Genomic DNA, 20,834 nt, shown 5'->3' with positions numbered 1-20,834 from the left:
CTATGTGTGTGTGTGTGTGTGTGTGTGTGTGTGTGTGTGTGTGTGTGTGTGTGTGTGTGTGTGTGTGTGTGTGTGTGTGTGTGTGTGTGTGTGTGTGTGTGTGTGTGTGTGTGTGTGTGTGTGTGTGTGTGTGAATGTGAGAAAGACAGGGAGAGAAAGTGTTTGTCTGTGAATGTGTGTGAGTGTGAGTGTGGGTCTCAGTGTGCAAGTGTGTGTATTTGTGTGTAGAGAGAAAGATTAAGTAGCTCCACGATAAACACTCTCTCTCTGTGACTCTCCGGTCAAACTCTCACTGGCCTGACATAATTCACCCTGCAATAATAAACATACACGCACACACTCACAGCATTGTCAAAGCGTTGTCTTATCGTTCTCAGAACATTGCTTGGGTAATCAGGTCTTAATTACTGTAATAAATAAATAAATAAATAATAATGCATGGGGCCATTCTCACAAACAACTTTCACACAGAAAAAAACACTCATGATTGCGCTCACTAACACACACACTCACACACTCACACACTCACACACTTACACACTTACACACTTACACACTCACACACACACACTTACACACTCACATTCTTACACACTTACACACTCACACACTCACACACTCACACACTTACACACACACACACACACACACACACTTACACACTCACACACTTACACACACACACACTTACACACTCACACACTTACACACTTACACACTCACACACTCACACACTTACACACTTACACACTCACACACTTACACACTCACACACTCACACACTTACACACACACACACTCACACACACACACACTTACACACTCACACACTTACACACTCACACACACACACACACACACTTACACACTTACACACTCACACACTCACACACTCACACACACACACACTTACACACTTACACACACACACTCACACACACACACACACTTACACACTTACACACTCACACACTCACACACGCACACACACACACACTTACACACTCACACACTCACACACACACACTTACACACTTACACACTTTCACACACACACACACTCACACACACACACACTTACACACTCACACACTCACACACTCACACACACACACACACTTACACACTCACACACTCACACACACACACACTTACACACTTACACACACACACACACACACACACACACACACACACTTACACACTCACACACTCACACACTTACACACTTACACACACAAGCCAAATTACACACGTGACATCATCACATTTTGTAACAACTTAATTCAGGACCCCTAAATATAGGCCTAGAAAAATGTACCCATTATTTTTTGGACAAATGCCCCTATCAAGTGTCAAGTGAAACCGCCCTGAGACGGCCAGGGGAGGGGGAAGGGTTGCTGGCACAGATCATCTCGGGGGAGGAGGGGGTGGGGGGTTAGTGTGTGACATCACCCGTGTGAAGGAGACGAAGCACATTTATAATTATAAGAGGAGATTATCCTGGACTGTGAGTTATGAGGTGTGTGTCCGTCGACACATTTCTTCCCCCTCTAGGGCAAATGTTTTTTTCCAGAGGGTTCGTTGTTTGTGGCCTGGGGCTGAGATAGAGTCCAGAGTCTCAACGGGCTGATCTTTTCCACAGATGGAACTGTCTGTCTGTCTGTGTGTGTGTGTGTGTGTGTGTGTGTGTGTGTGTGTGTGTGTGTGTGTGTGTGTGTGTGTGTGTGTGTGTGTGTGTGTGTTGAAGGGAAATAAAAAAAGCACATGCAGGCTGTTTTGAGTCAGTTGTAAACTGTAACTATGGCAGAGCACCACACACACACTCAAACCCCAGCCTTGGATAAGAACACCACACACACTCACACCCAGACTTGGATAAGAACACCACACACACTCAAACCCCAGCCTTGGATAAGAACACCACACACACTCACACCCCAGCCTTGGATAAGAACACCACACACACTCACACCCCAGCCTTGGATAAGAACCCGACACACACTCAAACCCCAGCCTTGGATAAGAACACCACACACACTCACACCCCAGCCTTGGATAAGAACCCCACACACACTCAAACCCCAGCCTTGGATAAGAACACCACACACACTCAAACCCCAGCCTTGGATAAGAACACCACACACACCCAAACCCCCAGCCTTGGCTAAGAACATGTGACTGTGGTCACCTGTGTGTGTAAATGTGTTTCAGATCTGTGGAGTGTGGAAGAATCTTCCCCAATCCCACGTGCGACAGCTACAGGCAGAACAACTTCGGGTTACTATGACAACAGCCACCGGTAGACGGGAAGTGATCGAAGGAAAGATCATCAAACACAGAGCACTGTTCGCAGGTGAGTGAATGTGTGTTTGTGTGTGTGTGTGTGTGTGTGGGGGGGGGGGTATTTGTGGGTGCATGAAAGTGTGTTTGTGTATCTGTTTAAATGTGGGTAGAAGTAGTCTCAATATTTCCATGAGGTAGGATTTATGTGAATATGTGTACAAGTAACTGCCAAAATAAACTAACCCACTTGAGTAAAGGAGGGATACAAAGTACAATACATTTGTGTACATTTCAACAAGGACAAACGTTCAGTAACCGACTGCAGTGAAAAGAAGGTGGTGTGTGTATATATACATGTGTATATACATTATGTGTGTTTATAATGCGAGGGTGATATCTGTGTGACCCCGCAGAGACGTTCAGCTCCACTCTGACCTCAGAAGAGGAGCATTCTGGGATGGGAGGCATCGCCATGCTGACTCTGAGTGACACAGAGAATAACCTTCACTTTGTTCTCATACTGCAGGGACTGATACAACATAGAGAGAGAGGTGAGAGAGGGAGAGAGAGGAGAGAGAGAAGGAGAGAGAGGGAGGGAGGACTGATATAACATAGGGAGAGAGAAGGAGAGAGAAGGAGAGAGAGGGAGGGAGGACTGATACAACATAGAGAGAGAGGTGAGAGAGGGCAGGATGGAAGGAGGGAGGACTTATACAACACAGAGGTGAGAGAGGGGGAGGGATGACTGATACAACACAGACAGATAAGTAAGAGAGGGATGGAGAGGGGAGGGAGGACTGATACAACAGAGAGAGAGAGAGAGATGGGGGGGACAGAGGAGATACAACATAGATAGGGAGGAAGAGAGGGATGTGTAGGGGAGCAACTCATCACTTGAACTTTTTAGGGTGGCAGGTAGCCTAGTGGTTAGAGCATTAGGCCAGTAACCAAAAGGTTGCTGGATCAAATCCCTGAGCTGACAAGGTAAAAATCTGTCGTTCTGCTCCTGAACAAGGTAGTTAACCCACTGTTCCCCAGTAGGCTGTCATTGTAAATAAGAATTTGTTCTTAACTCACTTGCCTTGTTAATTATATATATTTTTATCCTCCTTTCAGTTTAATGGTGCTTCTGCTATATTGCCTCTATCTTGTTCCTTTGCTGGGAGTAATTTAGGGGCTAAGATAAGAAACTAGAGGTTGTTTTGGGACTTGTGACCAAGGAGTAATTTAGGGCCTAGAGAAGAGACTAGAGATTGTTTTGGGACTGGGGTCTAGGGAGTAATTTAGGGGCTAAAAGATGAGATTAGAGGCTGTTTTGGGACTGGGGACTAGGGAGTAATTTAGGGGTTAAGAGAAGAGACTAGAGGTTGTTTTGGGACTGGGGACTAGGGAGTAATTTAGGGGCTAAGAGAAGAGACTAGAGGTTGTTTTGGGACTGGGGACTAGGGAGTGCTGTGAGGCAGTGTGACATGGTTCTAAGTTTGTTCTGTGCTCTCTCTCTCTCGGCCCTGTAGACTCCCCCCTGGTGCCCATCCAGGTACGACTGCAGTACCGCCAACACGTCCTGAGAGAGATCCATGCCAATGTCACCGCCTATGTATGTTATATAAACTACACACACACACACACACACACACACACACACACACACACACACACACACACACACACACACACACACACACACACACACACACACACACACACACACACACACACACACATTAGTTGGAAACACACATTAGGGACAAGCCAAGAGGCGGGAGGAAAGGGGGGAAACACACATTAGGAACAAGCCAAGAGGCGGGAGGAAAGGGGGGGAAACACACATTAGGAACAAGCCAAGAGGCGGGAGGAAAAGGGGGAAACACACATTAGGGACAAGCCAAGAGGCGGGAGGAAAGGCGGGGGGGAAACACACATTAGGAACAAGCCAAGAGGCGGGAGGAAAGGGGGAAACACACATTAGGGACAAGCCAAGAGGCGGGGAGGAAAGGGGGGAAACACACATTAGGAACAAGCCAAGAGGGGGGAGGAAAGGGGGGAAACAGATGACATGGTGACACACTGTCCCGCTGAGATGGATGTGGTTCCTTCCCCACATCCTACTGCTGTTGTCAGTACTGAAGATCACTGTTAAACCTCCATAGACACATGGGATGGACAGAGAAAAAGAAAGAGAGAGAGTGGAGAAGGGTTGTAAAGAGACATGTAGTGAGGAACAGATGGAGGGATGAGAGACAGAAAGGAGAAAGTGAGAGAGGGTGAAAAGACATGCACACTCCTCACACATGTTAGTGGTTAGTTGTCTGTGGGATCAGAAAAGGGGAGGGAGGGGGGAGGAAAAGAGGAAGGGATGGAGGGAGGAGGAGGGATGAAAGAGGAGTCTGTTTTTAATCTGGTGGGAATTATGTGAATCTGAGAGTTGATGTGCCCCTCTTTCTGTTTTACACACACACACACACACACACACACACACACACACACACACATAGACACACAACAAAAACATAAATAGCGGAAACTTTTAACTTTCCTTTCATTTCCAATCATGCTTTTTACTCTACACATTTCTCAATTACTCCTTCCTCTATCCTTTCTTTCCTTCCTTGTCTCCCTTCATCCCTCCTTCCCTTCATCCCTCCATCCCTCTCTCCCTCTCTCCCTTCATCCCTCCATCCCTCTCTCCCTTCATCCCTTCATCCCTCTATCCCTCTCTCCCTTCATCCCTCCATCCCTCTCTCCCTTCATCTGTCTATCCAACTCAAACTGTCTATCCATCTCAAACTCTGTCTATCTATCTAAAACTCTGTCTATCTATCTCAAACTCTGTCTATCCATCTCAAACTCTGTCTATCCATCTCAAACTGTCTATCCATCTCAAACTCTGTCTATCCATCTCAAACTATGTCTATCCATCTCAAACTGTCTATCCATCTCAAACTCTGTCTATCCATCTCAAACTCTGTCTATCTATCTCAAACTCTGTCTATCTATCTCAAACTCTGTCTATCTATCTAGAACTCTGTCTATCTATCTCAAACTCTGTATATCTATCTCAAACTCTGTCTATCTATCTAAAACTCTGTCTATCTATCTCAAACTGTCTATCCATCTCAAACTCTGTCTATCTCAAACTCTGTCTATCCATCTCAAGCTCTGTCTATCTATCTCAAACTGTCTATCTCAAACTCTGTCTATCTCAAACTGTCTATCTATCTCAAACTGTCTATCTATCTCAAACTCTGTCTATCTATCTCAAACTCTGTCTGTCTATCTATCTCAAACTCTGTCTATCCATCTCAAACTCTGTCTATCTCAAGCTCAGTCTATCCATCTCAAGCTCAGTCTATCCATCTCAAGCTCTGTCTAACTATCTCAAGCTCAGTCTATCTATCTCAAACTCTGTCTATCTCAAACTCTATCTATCTATCTCAAACTCTGTCTATCTATCTCAAACTCTGTATATCTATCTCAAACTCTGTCTATCTATCTCAAACTCTGTCTATCTCAAACTCTGTCTATCTCAAACTCTGTCTATCGATCTCAAACTGTCTATCTCAAACTCTGTCTATCTCAAACTCTGTCTATCGATCTCAAACTGTTTATCTCAAACTCTATCTATCTATCTCAAACTCTGTCTATCTATCTCAAACTCTGTATATCTATCTCAAACTCTGTCTATCTATCTCAAACTCTGTCTATCTCAAACTCTGTCTATCTCAAACTCTGTCTATCGATCTCAAACTGTCTATCTCAAACTCTGTCTATCTCAAACTCTGTCTATCGATCTCAAACTGTCTATCTCAAACTCTATCTATCTATCTCAAACTCTGTCTATCTATCTCAAACTCTGTATATCTATCTCAAACTCTGTCTATCTATCTCAAACTCTGTATATCTATCTCAAACTCTGTCTATCTATCTCAAACTCTGTCTATCTATCTCAAACTCTGTCTATCTATCTCAAACTCTGTATATCTATCTCAAACTCTGTCTATCTATCTCAAACTGTATATCTATCTCAAACTCTGTCTATCTATCTCAAACTCTGTCTATCTATCTCAAACTCTGTCTATCTCAAACTCTATCTATCTCAAGCTCTGTATATCCATCTCAAGCTCAGTCTATCTATCTCAAACTGTCTATCTATCTCAAACTCTGTCTGTCTATCTATCTCAAACTCTGTCTATCTATCTCAAACTGTCTATCCATCTCAAACTCTGTCTATCTCAAACTCTGTCTATCCATCTCAAACTCTGTCTATCTATCTCAAACTGTCTATCTATCTCAAACTCTGTCTATCTATCTCAAACTCTGTATATCTATCTCAAACTCTGTCTATCTATCTAAAACTGTCTATCTCAAACTCTGTCTATCTCAAACTCTGTCTATCGATCTCAAACTGTCTATCTCAAACTCTATCTATCTATCTCAAACTCTGTCTATCTATCTCAAACTCTGTATATCTATCTCAAACTCTGTCTATCTATCTCAAACTCTGTATATCTATCTCAAACTCTGTCTATCTATCTCAAACTCTGTCTATCTATCTCAAACTCTGTCTATCTATCTCAAACTCTGTATATCTATCTCAAACTCTGTCTATCTATCTCAAACTGTATATCTATCTCAAACTCTGTCTATCTATCTCAAACTCTGTCTATCTATGTCAAACTCTGTCTATCTCAAACTCTATCTATCTCAAGCTCTGTATATCCATCTCAAGCTCAGTCTATCTATCTCAAACTGTCTATCTATCTCAAACTCTGTCTGTCTATCTATCTCAAACTCTGTCTATCTATCTCAAACTGTCTATCCATCTCAAACTCTGTCTATCCATCTCAAACTCTGTCTATCTATCTCAAACTGTCTATCTATCTCAAACTGTCTATCTATCTCAAACTCTGTCTATCTATCTCAAACTCTGTATATCTATCTCAAACTCTGTCTATCTATCTCAAACTCTGTATATCTATCTCAAACTCTGTCTATCTATCTCAAACTCTGTCTATCTATCTCAAACTCTGTCTATCCATCTCAAACTGTCTATCCATCTCAAACTGTCTATCCATCTCAAACTCTGTCTATCTCAAACTGTCTATCTATCTCAAACTCTGTCTATCTATCTCAAACTCTGTATATCTATCTCAAACTCTGTCTATCTATCTAAAACTCTGTCTATCTATCTCAAACTCTGTCTATCTATCTCAAACTCTGTCTGTCTATCTATCTCAAACTGTCTATCCATCTCAAACTCTGTCTATCTATCTCAAACTCTGTCTGTCTATCTATCTCAAACTCTGTCTATCCATCTCAAACTCTGTCTATCTCAAGCTCAGTCTATCCATCTCAAGCTCAGTCTATCCATCTCAAGCTCTGTCTAACTATCTCAAGCTCTGTCTATCTATCTCAAACTCTGTATATCTATCTCAAACTCTGTCTATCTATCTCAAACTCTGTCTATCTATCTCAAACTCTGTCTATCCATCTCAAACTGTCTATCCATCTCAAACTCTGTCTATCTCAAACTGTCTATCTATCTCAAACTCTGTCTATCTATCTCAAACTCTGTATATCTATCTCAAACTCTGTCTATCTATCTAAAACTCTGTCTATCTATCTCAAACTCTGTCTATCTATCTCAAACTCTGTCTGTCTATCTATCTCAAACTGTCTATCCATCTCAAACTCTGTCTATCTATCTCAAACTCTGTCTGTCTATCTATCTCAAACTCTGTCTATCCATCTCAAACTCTGTCTATCTCAAGCTCAGTCTATCCATCTCAAGCTCAGTCTATCCATCTCAAGCTCTGTCTAACTATCTCAAGCTCAGTCTATCTATCTCAAACTCTGTCTATCTATCTCAAACTCTGTCTATCTCAAACTCTGTCTATCTCAAACTCTGTCTATCGATCTCAAACTGTCTATCTCAAACTCTATCTATCTATCTCAAACTCTGTCTATCTATCTCAAACTCTGTATATCTATCTCAAACTCTGTCTATCTATCTCAAACTCTGTCTATCTATCTCAAACTCTGTCTATCTATCTCAAACTCTGTCTATCTCAAACTCTGTCTATCTCAAACTCTGTCTATCTATCTCAAACTGTCTATCTCAAACTCTGTCTATCTATCTCAAACTGTCTATCTATCTCAAACTCTGTATATCTATCTCAAACTGTCTATCCATCTCAAACTCTGTCTATCTCAAACTCTGTCTATCGATCTCAAACTGTCTATCTCAAACTCTGTCTATCTATCTCAAACTGTCTATCTATCTCAAACTCTGTCTATCTATCTCAAACTGTCTATCTATCTCAAACTCTGTCTATCTATCTCAAACTCTGTCTATCGATCTCAAACTGTCTATCTCAAACTCTATCTATCCATCTCAAGCTCAGTCTATCCATCTCAAGCTCTGTCTATCCATCTCAAACTCAGTCTATCCATCTCAAGCTCTGTCTATCCATCTCAAGCTCTGTCTATCTATCTCAAACTCTGTCTATCCATCTCAAACTCTGTCTATCCATCTCAAGCTCTGTCTATCCATCTCAAGCTCAGTCTATCTATCTCAAACTCTGTCTATCTATCTCAAACTCTGTCTATCTCAAACTCTGTCTATCTATCTCAAACTGTCTATCTATCTCAAACTCTGTATATCTATCTCAAACTCTGTCTATCTATCTAAAACTGTCTATCTCAAACTGTGTCTATCTCAAACTCTGTCTATCGATCTCAAACTGTCTATCTCAAACTCTATCTATCTATCTCAAACTCTGTCTATCTATCTCAAACTCTGTATACCTATCTCAAACTCTGTCTATCTATCTCAAACTCTGTATATCTATCTCAAACTCTGTCTATCTATCTCAAACTCTGTCTATCTATCTCAAACTCTGTCTATCTATCTCAAACTCTGTATATCTATCTCAAACTCTGTCTATCTATCTCAAACTGTATATCTATCTCAAACTCTGTCTATCTATCTCAAACTCTGTCTATCTATCTCAAACTCTGTCTATCTCAAACTCTATCTATCTCAAGCTCTGTATATCCATCTCAAGCTCAGTCTATCTATCTCAAACTGTCTATCTATCTCAAACTCTGTCTGTCTATCTATCTCAAACTCTGTCTATCTATCTCAAACTGTCTATCCATCTCAAACTCTGTCTATCCATCTCAAACTCTGTCTATCCATCTCAAACTCTGTCTATCTATCTCAAACTGTCTATCTATCTCAAACTCTGTCTATCTATCTCAAACTCTGTATATCTATCTCAAACTCTGTCTATCTATCTCAAACTCTGTATATCTATCTCAAACTCTGTCTATCTATCTCAAACTCTGTCTATCTATCTCAAACTCTGTCTATCCATCTCAAACTGTCTATCCATCTCAAACTGTCTATCCATCTCAAACTCTGTCTATCTCAAACTGTCTATCTATCTCAAACTCTGTCTATCTATCTCAAACTCTGTATATCTATCTCAAACTCTGTCTATCTATCTAAAACTCTGTCTATCTATCTCAAACTCTGTCTATCTATCTCAAACTCTGTCTGTCTATCTATCTCAAACTGTCTATCCATCTCAAACTCTGTCTATCTATCTCAAACTCTGTCTGTCTATCTATCTCAAACTCTGTCTATCCATCTCAAACTCTGTCTATCTCAAGCTCAGTCTATCCATCTCAAGCTCAGTCTATCCATCTCAAGCTCTGTCTAACTATCTCAAGCTCAGTCTATCTATCTCAAACTCTGTCTATCTATCTCAAACTCTGTCTATCTCAAACTCTGTCTATCTCAAACTCTGTCTATCGATCTCAAACTGTCTATCTCAAACTCTATCTATCTATCTCAAACTCTGTCTATCTATCTCAAACTCTGTATATCTATCTCAAACTCTGTCTATCTATCTCAAACTCTGTCTATCTATCTCAAACTCTGTCTATCTATCTCAAACTCTGTCTATCTCAAACTCTGTCTATCTCAAACTCTGTCTATCTATCTCAAACTGTCTATCTCAAACTCTGTCTATCTATCTCAAACTGTCTATCTATCTCAAACTCTGTATATCTATCTCAAACTGTCTATCCATCTCAAACTCTGTCTATCTCAAACTCTGTCTATCGATCTCAAACTGTCTATCTCAAACTCTGTCTATCTATCTCAAACTGTCTATCTATCTCAAACTCTGTCTATCTATCTCAAACTGTCTATCTATCTCAAACTCTGTCTATCTATCTCAAACTCTGTCTATCGATCTCAAACTGTCTATCTCAAACTCTATCTATCCATCTCAAGCTCAGTCTATCCATCTCAAGCTCTGTCTATCCATCTCAAACTCAGTCTATCCATCTCAAGCTCAGTCTATCCATCTCAAGCTCTGTCTATCTATCTCAAACTCTGTCTATCCATCTCAAACTCTGTCTATCCATCTCAAGCTCTGTCTATCCATCTCAAGCTCAGTCTATCTATCTCAAACTCTGTCTATCTATCTCAAACTCTGTCTATCTCAAACTCTGTCTATCTATCTCAAACTGTCTATCTATCTCAAACTCTGTATATCTATCTCAAACTCTGTCTATCTATCTAAAAACTGTCTATCTCAAACTCTGTCTATCTCAAACTCTGTCTATCGATCTCAAACTGTCTATCTCAAACTCTATCTATCTATCTCAAACTCTGTCTATCTATCTCAAACTCTGTATATCTATCTCAAACTCTGTCTATCTATCTCAAACTCTGTATATCTATCTCAAACTCTGTCTATCTATCTCAAACTCTGTCTATCTATCTCAAACTCTGTCTATCTATCTCAAACTCTGTATATCTATCTCAAACTCTGTCTATCTATCTCAAACTGTATATCTATCTCAAACTCTGTCTATCTATCTCAAACTCTGTCTATCTATCTCAAACTCTGTCTATCTCAAACTCTATCTATCTCAAGCTCTGTATATCCATCTCAAGCTCAGTCTATCTATCTCAAACTGTCTATCTATCTCAAACTCTGTCTGTCTATCTATCTCAAACTCTGTCTATCTATCTCAAACTGTCTATCCATCTCAAACTCTGTCTATCCATCTCAAACTCTGTCTATCCATCTCAAACTCTGTCTATCTATCTCAAACTGTCTATTTATCTCAAACTCTGTCTATCTATCTCAAACTCTGTATATCTATCTCAAACTCTGTCTATCCATCTCAAACTGTCTATCCATCTCAAACTGTCTATCCATCTCAAACTCTGTCTATCTCAAACTGTCTATCTATCTCAAACTCTGTCTATCTATCTCAAACTCTGTATATCTATCTCAAACTCTGTCTATCTATCTAAAACTCTGTCTATCTATCTCAAACTCTGTCTATCTATCTCAAACTCTGTCTGTCTATCTATCTCAAACTGTCTATCCATCTCAAACTCTGTCTATCTATCTCAAACTCTGTCTGTCTATCTATCTCAAACTCTGTCTATCCATCTCAAACTCTGTCTATCTCAAGCTCAGTCTATCCATCTCAAGCTCAGTCTATCCATCTCAAGCTCTGTCTAACTATCTCAAGCTCTGTCTATCTATCTCAAACTCTGTATATCTATCTCAAACTCTGTCTATCTATCTCAAACTCTGTCTATCTATCTCAAACTCTGTCTATCCATCTCAAACTGTCTATCCATCTCAAACTGTCTATCCATCTCAAACTCTGTCTATCTCAAACTGTCTATCTATCTCAAACTCTGTCTATCTATCTCAAACTCTGTATATCTATCTCAAACTCTGTCTATCTATCTAAAACTCTGTCTATCTATCTCAAACTCTGTCTATCTATCTCAAACTCTGTCTGTCTATCTATCTCAAACTGTCTATCCATCTCAAACTCTGTCTGTCTATCTATCTCAAACTCTGTCTATCCATCTCAAACTCTGTCTATCTCAAGCTCAGTCTATCCATCTCAAGCTCAGTCTATCCATCTCAAGCTCTGTCTAACTATCTCAAGCTCAGTCTATCTATCTCAAACTCTGTCTATCTATCTCAAACTCTGTCTATCTCAAACTCTGTCTATCTCAAACTCTGTCTATCGATCTCAAACTGTCTATCTCAAACTCTATCTATCTATCTCAAACTCTGTCTATCTATCTCAAACTCTGTATATCTATCTCAAACTCTGTCTATCTATCTCAAACTCTGTCTATCTATCTCAAACTCTGTCTATCTATCTCAAACTCTGTCTATCTCAAACTCTGTCTATCTCAAACTCTGTCTATCTATCTCAAACTGTCTATCTCAAACTCTGTCTATCTATCTCAAACTGTCTATCTATCTCAAACTCTGTATATCTATCTCAAACTGTCTATCCATCTCAAACTCTGTCTATCTCAAACTCTGTCTATCGATCTCAAACTGTCTATCTCAAACTCTGTCTATCTATCTCAAACTGTCTATCTATCTCAAACTCTGTCTATCTATCTCAAACTGTCTATCTATCTCAAACTCTGTCTATCTATCTCAAACTCTGTCTATCGATCTCAAACTGTCTATCTCAAACTCTATCTATCCATCTCAAGCTCAGTCTATCCATCTCAAGCTCTGTCTATCCATCTCAAACTCTGTCTATCCATCTCAAGCTCAGTCTATCCATCTCAAGCTCTGTCTATCTATCTCAAACTCTGTCTATCCATCTCAAACTCTGTCTATCCATCTCAAGCTCTGTCTATCCATCTCAAGCTCAGTCTATCTATCTCAAACTCTGTCTATCTATCTCAAACTCTGTCTATCTCAAACTCTGTCTATCTATCTCAAACTGTCTATCTATCTCAAACTCTGTCTATCTATCTCAAACTCTGTCTATCTATCTCAAACTGTCTATCCATCTCAAACTCTGTCTATCTATCTCAAACTGTCTATCCATCTCAAACTCTGTCTATCCATCTCAAACTCTGTCTATCCATCTCAAACTCTGTCTATCTATCTCAAACTGTCTATCTATCTCAAACTCTGTCTATCTATCTCAAACTCTGTATATCTATCTCAAACTCTGTCTATCTATCTCAAACTCTGTATATCTATCTCAAACTCTGTCTATCTATCTCAAACTCTGTCTATCTATCTCAAACTCTGTCTATCCATCTCAAACTGTCTATCCATCTCAAACTGTCTATCCATCTCAAACTCTGTCTATCTCAAACTGTCTATCTATCTCAAACTCTGTCTATCTATCTCAAACTCTGTATATCTATCTCAAACTCTGTCTATCTATCTAAAACTCTGTCTATCTATCTCAAACTCTGTCTATCTATCTCAAACTCTGTCTGTCTATCTATCTCAAACTGTCTATCCATCTCAAACTCTGTCTATCTATCTCAAACTCTGTCTGTCTATCTATCTCAAACTCTGTCTATCCATCTCAAACTCTGTCTATCTCAAGCTCAGTCTATCCATCTCAAGCTCAGTCTATCCATCTCAAGCTCTGTCTAACTATCTCAAGCTCAGTCTATCTATCTCAAACTCTGTCTATCTATCTCAAACTCTGTCTATCTCAAACTCTGTCTATCTCAAACTCTGTCTATCGATCTCAAACTGTCTATCTCAAACTCTATCTATCTATCTCAAACTCTGTCTATCTATCTCAAACTCTGTATATCTATCTCAAACTCTGTCTATCTATCTCAAACTCTGTCTATCTATCTCAAACTCTGTCTATCTATCTCAAACTCTGTCTATCTCAAACTCTGTCTATCTCAAACTCTGTCTATCTATCTCAAACTGTCTATCTCAAACTCTGTCTATCTATCTCAAACTGTCTATCTATCTCAAACTCTGTATATCTATCTCAAACTGTCTATCCATCTCAAACTCTGTCTATCTCAAACTCTGTCTATCGATCTCAAACTGTCTATCTCAAACTCTGTCTATCTATCTCAAACTGTCTATCTATCTCAAACTCTGTCTATCTATCTCAAACTGTCTATCTATCTCAAACTCTGTCTATCTATCTCAAACTCTGTCTATCGATCTCAAACTGTCTATCTCAAACTCTATCTATCCATCTCAAGCTCAGTCTATCCATCTCAAGCTCTGTCTATCCATCTCAAACTCAGTCTATCCATCTCAAGCTCAGTCTATCCATCTCAAGCTCTGTCTATCTATCTCAAACTCTGTCTATCCATCTCAAACTCTGTCTATCCATCTCAAGCTCTGTCTATCCATCTCAAGCTCAGTCTATCTATCTCAAACTCTGTCTATCTATCTCAAACTCTGTCTATCTCAAACTCTGTCTATCTATCTCAAACTGTCTATCTATCTCAAACTCTGTATATCTATCTCAAACTCTGTCTATCTATCTAAAACTGTCTATCTCAAACTCTGTCTATCTCAAACTCTGTCTATCTATCTCAAACTGTCTATCTCAAACTCTATCTATCTATCTCAAACTCTGTCTATCTATCTCAAACTCTGTATATCTATCTCAAACTCTGTCTATCTATCTCAAACTCTGTATATCTATCTCAAACTCTGTCTATCTATCTCAAACTCTGTCTATCTATCTCAAACTCTGTCTATCTATCTCAAACTCTGTATATCTATCTCAAACTCTGTCTATCTATCTCAAACTGTATATCTATCTCAAACTCTGTCTATCTATCTCAAACTCTGTCTATCTATCTCAAACTCTGTCTATCTCAAACTCTATCTATCTCAAGCTCTGTATATCCATCTCAAGCTCAGTCTATCTATCTCAAACTGTCTATCTATCTCAAACTCTGTCTGTCTATCTATCTCAAACTCTGTCTATCTATCTCAAACTGTCTATCCATCTCAAACTCTGTCTATCTCAAACTCTGTCTATCCATCTCAAACTCTGTCTATCTATCTCAAACTGTCTATCTATCTCAAACTCTGTCTATCTATCTCAAACTCTGTATATCTATCTCAAACTCTGTCTATCCATCTCAAACTGTCTATCCATCTCAAACTGTCTATCCATCTCAAACTCTGTCTATCTCAAACTGTCTATCTATCTCAAACTCTGTCTATCTATCTCAAACTCTGTATATCTATCTCAAACTCTGTCTATCTATCTAAAACTCTGTCTATCTATCTCAAACTCTGTCTATCTATCTCAAACTCTGTCTGTCTATCTATCTCAAACTGTCTATCCATCTCAAACTCTGTCTATCTATCTCAAACTCTGTCTGTCTATCTATCTCAAACTCTGTCTATCCATCTCAAACTCTGTCTATCTCAAGCTCAGTCTATCCATCTCAAGCTCAGTCTATCCATCTCAAGCTCTGTCTAACTATCTCAAGCTCAGTCTATCTATCTCAAACTCTGTCTATCTATCTCAAACTCTGTCTATCTCAAACTCTGTCTATCTATCTCAAACTGTCTATCCATCTCAAACTCTATCTATCTCAAACTGTCTATCCATCTACTCTGTCTATCTCAAACTGTCTATCTATCTAAAACTCTGTCTATCTATCTCAAACTCTGTATATCTATCTCAAACTCTGTCTATCTATCTAAAACTCTGTCTATCTATCTCAAACTCTGTCTATCTATCTCAAACTCTGTCTGTCTATCTATCTCAAACTGTCTATCCATCTCAAACTCTGTCTGTCTATCTATCTCAAACTCTGTCTATCCATCTCAAACTCTGTCTATCTCAAGCTCAGTCTATCCATCTCAAGCTCAGTCTATCCATCTCAAGCTCTGTCTAACTATCTCAAGCTCAGTCTATCTATCTCAAACTCTGTCTATCTATCTCAAACTCTGTCTATCTATCTCAAACTCTGTCTATCGATCTCAAACTGTCTATCTCAAACTCTATCTATCTATCTCAAACTCTGTCTATCTATCTCAAACTCTGTATATCTATCTCAAACTCTGTCTATCTATCTCAAACTCTGTCTATCTATCTCAAACTCTGTCTATCTATCTCAAACTCTGTCTATCTCAAACTCTGTCTATCTCAAACTCTGTCTATCTATCTCAAACTGTCTATCTCAAACTCTGTCTATCTATCTCAAACTGTCTATCTATCTCAAACTCTGTATATCTATCTCAAACTGTCTATCCATCTCAAACTCTGTCTATCTCAAACTCTGTCTATCGATCTCAAACTGTCTATCTCAAACTCTGTCTATCTATCTCAAACTGTCTATCTATCTCAAACTCTGTCTATCTATCTCAAACTGTCTATCTATCTCAAACTCTGTCTATCTATCTCAAACTCTGTCTATCGATCTCAAACTGTCTATCTCAAACTCTATCTATCCATCTCAAGCTCAGTCTATCCATCTCAAGCTCTGTCTATCCATCTCAAACTCAGTCTATCCATCTCAAGCTCAGTCTATCCATCTCAAGCTCTGTCTATCTATCTCAAACTCTGTCTATCCATCTCAAACTCTGTCTATCCATCTCAAGCTCTGTCTATCCATCTCAAGCTCAGTCTATCTATCTCAAACTCTGTCTATCTATCTCAAACTCTGTCTATCTCAAACTCTGTCTATCTATCTCAAACTGTCTATCTATCTCAAACTCTGTCTATCTATCTCAAACTCTGTCTATCTATCTCAAACTGTCTATCCATCTCAAACTCTGTCTATCTCAAACTCTGTCTATCCATCTCAAGCTCTGTCTATCTATCTCAAACTGTCTATATTAAACTCTGTCTATCTATCTCAAACTGTCTATCTATCTCAAACTGTCTATCTATCTCAAACTCTGTCTATCTATCTCAAACTCTGTCTATCTATCTCAAACTGTCTATCCATCTCAAACTCTGTCTATCTCAAGCTCAGTCTATCCATCTCAAGCTCAGTCTATCCATCTCAAGCTCTGTCTATCTATCTCAAACTGTCTATCTTAAACTCTGTCTATCTATCTCAAACTGTCTATCTATCTCAAACTGTCTATCTATCTCAAACTCTGTCTATCTATCTCAAACTCTGTCTATCTATCTCAAACTGTCTATCCATCTCAAACTCTGTCTATCTCAAGCTCAGTCTATCCATCTCAAGCTCTGTAACTATGTCAAGCTCAGTCTATCCATCTCAAGCTCTGTCTAACTATCTCAAGCTCAGTCTATCCATCTCAAGCTCAGTCTATCCATCTCAAAATCTGTCTATCCATCTCAAACTCTGTCTATCTATCTAAAACTCTGTCTATCTATCTCAAACTCTGTCTTTCTATCTCAAACTCTGTCTATATCTCAAACTCTGTCTATCATCTCAAACTCTGTCTATCTATCTCAAACTCTATCTCAAACTCTGTCTATCTCAAACTCTGTCTATCTATCTCAAACTGTCTATCTCAAACTCTGTCTATCTATCTCAAACTCTGTCTGTCTATCTATCTCAAACTCTGTCTATCTATCTCAAACTCTGTCTATCTATCTCAAACTCTGTCTGTCTATCTATCTCAAACTGTCTATCCATCTCAAACTCTGTCTGTCTATCTATCTCAAACTCTGTCTATCCATCTCAAACTCTGTCTATCTCAAGCTCAGTCTATCCATCTCAAGCTCAGTCTATCCATCTCAAGCTCTGTCTAACTATCTCAAGCTCAGTCTATCTATCTCAAACTCTGTCTATCTATCTCAAACTCTGTCTATCTCAAATCTCAAACTCTGTCTATATCTCAAACTGTCTATCTCAAACTCTGTCTATCTATCTCAAACTCTGTCTATCTATCTCAAACTCTGTATATCTATCTCAAACTCTGTCTATCTATCTCAAACTCTGTCTATCTATCTCAAACTCTGTCTATCTATCTCAAACTCTGTCTATCTCAAACTCTGTCTATCTCAAACTCTGTCTATCTATCTCAAACTGTCTATCTCAAACTCTGTCTATCTATCTCAAACTGTCTATCTATCTCAAACTCTGTATATCTATCTCAAACTGTCTATCTCAAACTCTGTCTATCTATCTCAAACTGTCTATCTATCTCAAACTCTGTATATCTATCTCAAACTGTCTATCTATCTCAAACTCTGTCTATCTATCTCAAACTCTGTCTATCTATCTCAAACTCTGTCTCTCAAACTCTATCTCAAACTCTCAGATCTCAAACTGTCATCTCAAGCTCTGTCTATCCATCTCAAACTCTGTCTATCCATCTCAAACTCAAATCTCTGTCTATCCATCTCAAGCTCTGTCTATCTATCTCAAACTCTGTCTCCATCTATCTATCCAAAGCTCTGTCTATCCATCTCAATCTATCTCTGTCTATCTATCTCAAACTCTGTCTATCTATCTCAAACTCTCTATCTATCTCAAACTGTCTATCTCAAACTCTGTCTATCTCATCTCTATCCATCTGTCTGTCTATCTCAAGCTCAGTCTATCCATCTCAAGCTCTGTCTATCTATCTCAAGCTCAGTCTATCCATCTCAAGCTCAGTCTATCCATCTCAAACTCTGTCTATCCATCTCAAACTCTGTCTATCTATCTCAAACTCTGTCTATCTATCTCAAACTCTGTCTTTCTATCTCAAACTCTGTCTATCTATCTCAAACTCTGTCTATCCATCTCAAACTCTGTCTATCTATCTCAAACTGTCTATCTCAAACTCTGTCTATCTCAAACTCTGTCTATCTATCTCAAACTGTCTATCTCAAACTCTGTCTATCTATCTCAAACTCTGTCTATCTATCTCAAACTCTGTCTGTCTATCCATCTCAAACTCTGTCTATCTCAAACTCTGTCTATCTATCTCAAACTCTGTCTATCTATCTCAAACTGTCTATCTATCTCAAACTCTGTCTATCTATCTCAAACTGTCTATCTATCTCAAACTCTGTCTGTCTATCTATCTCAAACTCTGTCTATCTATCTCAAACTGTCTATCCATCTCAAACTCTGTCTATCTCAAACTCTGTCTATCCATCTCAAACTCTGTCTATCTATCTCAAACTGTCTATCTATCTCAAACTCTGTCTATCTATCTCAAACTCTGTATATCTATCTCAAACTCTGTCTATCTATCTAAAACTCTGTCTATCTATCTCAAACTCTGTCTATCTATCTCAAACTCTGTCTATCTATCTCAAACTCTGTCTATCATCTCAAACTGTCTATCCATCTCTGTCTATCCATCTCAAACTCTGTCTATCTACTGTCTATCTATCTCAAACTCTGTCTATCTATCTCAAACTCTGTATATCTATCTCAAACTCTGTCTATCTATCTAAAACTCTGTCTATCTATCTCAAACTCTGTCTATCTATCTCAAACTCTGTCTGTCTATCTATCTCAAACTGTCTATCCATCTCAAACTCTGTCTATCTATCTCAAACTCTGTCTGTCTATCCATCTCAAACTCTGTCTGTCCATCTCAAACTCTGTCTATCTCAAGCTCAGTCTATCCATCTCAAACTCAGTCTATCCATCTCAAGCTCTGTCTATCTATCTCAAGCTCTGTCTATCTATCTCAAACTCTATCTATCTCAAACTCTGTCTATCTATCTCAAACTCTGTCTATCTATCTCAAACTCTGTCTATCTATCTCAAACTGTCTCCATCTCAAACTGTCTATCTCAAACTCTGTCTATCTCAAACTGTCTATCTATCTCTGTCTATCTATCTCAAACTCTGTCTATCTATCTCAAACTCTGTCTATCTATCTCAAACTCTGTCTATCTATCTCAAACTCTGTCTATCTATCTCAAACTCTGTCTATCTATCTCAAACTCTATCTATCTATCTCAAACTCTGTCTATCTATCTAAAACTCTGTCTATCTATCTCAAACTCTGTCTATCTCAATCTCAAACTCTGTCTATCTATCTCAAACTCTGTCTATCTATCTCAAACTCTGTCTATCTATCTATCTCAAACTCTGTCTATCTATCTCAAACTCTGTCTATCTCAAACTCTGTCTATCTATCTCAAACTCTGTCTATCTATCTCAAACTGTCTATCTCAAACTCTGTCTATCTATCTCAAACTCTGTCTATCTATCTCAAACTCTGTATATCTATCTCAAACTCTATCCATCTCAAACTCTATCTCAAACTCTGTCTATCTATGTCTATCTCAAACTCTGTCTATCTATCTCAAACTGTCTATCTATCTCAAACTCTGTCTATCTATCTCAAACTGTCTATCTATCTCAAACTCTGTCTATCTATCTCAAACTCTGTCTATATCTCAAACTGTCTATCTCAAACTCTGTCTATCCATCTCAAGCTCAGTCTATCCATCTCAAGCTCTGTCTATCCATCTCAAACTCAGTCTATCCATCTCAAGCTCAGTCTATCCATCTCAAGCTCTGTCTATCTATCTCAAACTGTCTATCCATCTCAAACTCTGTCTATCTCAAACTCTGTCTATCCATCTCAAGCTCTGTCTATCTATCTCAAACTGTCTATATTAAACTCTGTCTATCTATCTCAAACTGTCTATCTATCTCAAACTGTCTATCTATCTCAAACTCTGTCTATCTATCTCAAACTCTGTCTATCTATCTCAAACTGTCTATCCATCTCAAACTCTGTCTATCTCAAGCTCAGTCTATCCATCTCAAGCTCAGTCTATCCATCTCAAGC

At 38.9% G+C, this 20,834-nt stretch overlaps 1 protein-coding gene across 1 annotated transcript in view; it reads left to right on the top strand.

Annotated features, from left to right (window-relative positions):
• LOC115126444 (chordin-like) overlaps nt 1–20,834 on the top strand; it is a 51,862-nt gene that overhangs the window by 6,191 nt on the left and 24,837 nt on the right. Inside the window, exons 7-9 of the mRNA XM_065024334.1 lie at nt 2,215–2,356; nt 2,700–2,837; nt 3,801–3,883. Of these exons, the coding sequence (XP_064880406.1) occupies nt 2,215–2,356; nt 2,700–2,837; nt 3,801–3,883 (363 nt within the window). The remainder of the gene's footprint in view (nt 1–2,214; nt 2,357–2,699; nt 2,838–3,800; nt 3,884–20,834) is intronic.

This window comes from Oncorhynchus nerka, linkage group LG11 (assembly GCF_034236695.1).
Source record: "Oncorhynchus nerka isolate Pitt River linkage group LG11, Oner_Uvic_2.0, whole genome shotgun sequence".
NCBI classification, from domain to species: Eukaryota; Metazoa; Chordata; class Actinopteri; order Salmoniformes; family Salmonidae; genus Oncorhynchus; species Oncorhynchus nerka.
Note: the sequence above shows the minus strand (reverse complement) of the source record. Positions and strands in the feature narration are given on the sequence as shown.